The sequence below is a fragment of the Quercus suber genome, unplaced genomic scaffold, assembly GCF_002906115.3.
Source record: "Quercus suber isolate HL8 unplaced genomic scaffold, Cork oak 2.0 scaffold_435, whole genome shotgun sequence".
In the NCBI taxonomy this organism is placed as follows: domain Eukaryota; kingdom Viridiplantae; phylum Streptophyta; class Magnoliopsida; order Fagales; family Fagaceae; genus Quercus; species Quercus suber.
The window spans coordinates 618,911-621,290 of record NW_027069886.1 but is presented as its reverse complement, the minus strand read 5'-3'; the positions used below and the strand labels follow the sequence as shown (position 1 = coordinate 621,290).

General features: G+C 33.0%; 1 protein-coding gene across 1 annotated transcript; it reads left to right on the top strand.

Annotated features, from left to right (window-relative positions):
* Nucleotides 1-509: 509 nt before the first annotated feature.
* LOC136062638 (wall-associated receptor kinase 1-like) lies at nt 510-1,297 on the top strand. Its single transcript, XM_065761940.1, has one exon. The coding sequence runs from the start codon at nt 539-541 to the stop codon at nt 1,295-1,297; it is 759 nt and encodes a 252-aa protein (XP_065618012.1). The 5' UTR covers nt 510-538.
* The last annotated feature ends 1,083 nt before the right edge of the window (nt 1,298-2,380 follow it).

Sequence of the window (2,380 nt, the reverse complement as noted above, 5' to 3'; positions counted from 1 at the left end):
ATTTAGACGGTTCCGCACATTGATGATATAAACGAGGCTACTGATTGAGATTCTCAACTAGGTTCGCTAGCTCAAGGTGCAAATTAAAACAATATGGTGGCCTCTTAGGCTTTTAGTACTACTTGTGGGAGGTTCAATCTTTGATATATAAGCCTTTATATTTTTAAAGAAATTATATATTCTGGGCTAATTGTCGTCTTCTCAGCTAACCAAGTAACATTGTACTTTTAAAAAGGATGTCAATTCAAAACTTGGTTCACCAGTTCTATTTTATCTGTCCATATTTTTAGTTTTGATATAATTTGACATGAGTTGGATTTTATTAAAGCCGCTCATAGGAGATTTATATTTATGTGGCAGTCACTGAGTCACCATTTACGGTATAATTGAAATCTTGATTGATTCATCTTTATACGATACGTATATTAAATATTTAATTTGTCCTTCTACTGTGTTAAAATGTTTGCCATAAAATAGACAATGATACTAACAAAAGTATAAAGTTAAAACATTGTTCTTAGTGAAAATGCATGTTTGAATGTGTGTAGGTATCAGCATAATCAGCCTCTTAGTACTGCTTCTGGGATGTTCTTGGATATATTGGGGATTGAAAAAAAGAAAGTTCATCAAACTCAAAGAAAAATTCTTCCAACAAAATGGTGGCTTATTGCTAAAACAGCAACTCTCTAATCACCAAAAGTCTATTGAGACAACCAAAATCTTTACTGCAGAAGAGCTCAAAAAAGCCACCAACAACTATGATAAGAGTAGAGTCCTTGGCCAAGGAGGCTATGGAACTGTGTATAGAGGAATATTATCAGATAACACAGTAGTTGCCATTAAGAAGTCCAAAATTGGTGATCAAAGCCAAATTGAACAATTCATAAATGAAATGATTGTTCTTACCCAAATTAACCATAGGAATGTGGTTAAGCTATTTGGTTGTTGTCTAGAAACAGAAGTTCCCTTACTAGTTTATGAATTCATCACAAATGGGACTCTTTCCAATCATGTTCATGATAAAAGTCTATCATCCTTACTTTCATGGGAGAAATGCCTGAAAATTGCAACAGAAGTTGCAGGAGCACTTGCATACCTACATTCATCAACTTCAATATCAATTATACACAGAGATGTGAAAACCGCAAATATACTGCTGGATGATGATTACAATGCAAAAGTGGCTGACTTTGGAGCTTCAAGGCTAGTTCCTCTTGATCAAACACAATTGAACACTTTGGTGCAAGGAACTTGGGGGTACTTTTGGAATCTATGGAAGATGGAGATGATTACTTAGTCCTCGGTAATAAATTTGTATCAATTGATAATTGAATTGATTGGTATTATAATGAGCTACCTAATTTCGAAGTATGTATTCAACTCATAAAGTTGGAGTTTTAAAGTTGTTTTGTAAGTGTTTTGACTATTGGAAGTGTAGTAATCATGGTAGTAGTTTTTTGTTAAGGACTTTATGTATGTATTAATGGCAAAGATGTAGGTTTCCTAATTAAGTCTTTTGTATTGATTTTTTAAAGATTTTTATCATTGGTTGAGCGTAGCTCTCATTTATCCATTTCTCTCTCATTTTGTGACTCTTTAAATTTCCAATTTTTGTTGTTCCTCTTTCACCCATATTAAAAAATATGGGCAAATTACACTTACCTACATGTGATTTGACTGAAATTTAAGTTGTCTACTTATAGTTGAATTTTACACTTTACTCACCTAAAGTTAGCTAGTTAGAGTTTCGTAACCAACTCTATTAAAAATAGTGCTAAATATGTTATTTTGCTTCACTTTTATGTCTCTTTTCTTCCAAAAAAAAAAAATAAAATAAAAATACAAGATCAAAAGATAAAATAGAATCCAATGGAACATTTGCATTATAGGATTTCAAACTATAGATAAGCAACTTAAATTTCGGTCAGATCTTAAGTAAGTAAAGTGTCAAATTTTAAAGCACAAGTAGACAATTTAAATTTTGGTTAAACCACATGTGGGTAAGTTGTAATTTACCCTAAAATTATATATATATATATATATATATATATATTGTGGGGTAAAAGCCCAACAGTATGAATTGGCCTAGGCCCTATTTGAAGATGACGGTGAGTCCGAAGAGGGGAAGATGATTGAGAAGGATTCCATGTGGAGAACACCTGGGAATGGTTGAGGAATATAGTCTGAAGAGATCATCGGTAATCCGAAGAGTGTATTCTCCTCAGATATAAAGAGTCTCAGTCAAGCAAATACTTGGGAGGTACGAGTGATCTTCCTAGTGATTCCAATGATAAGGATAAGTTTCGGGCATGTATGAAGATGAAAAGAACTGGGAAATATCTAAAGAAAAAGTTGCTGTCACCGTGTTTAATGCACTGCA

Excerpts from the sequence above, each read along its gene's own strand:
- LOC136062638 (XM_065761940.1), top strand. The coding sequence starts at position 539 with ATGTGTGTAGGTATCAGCATAATCAGCCTCTTAGTACTGCTTCTGGGA.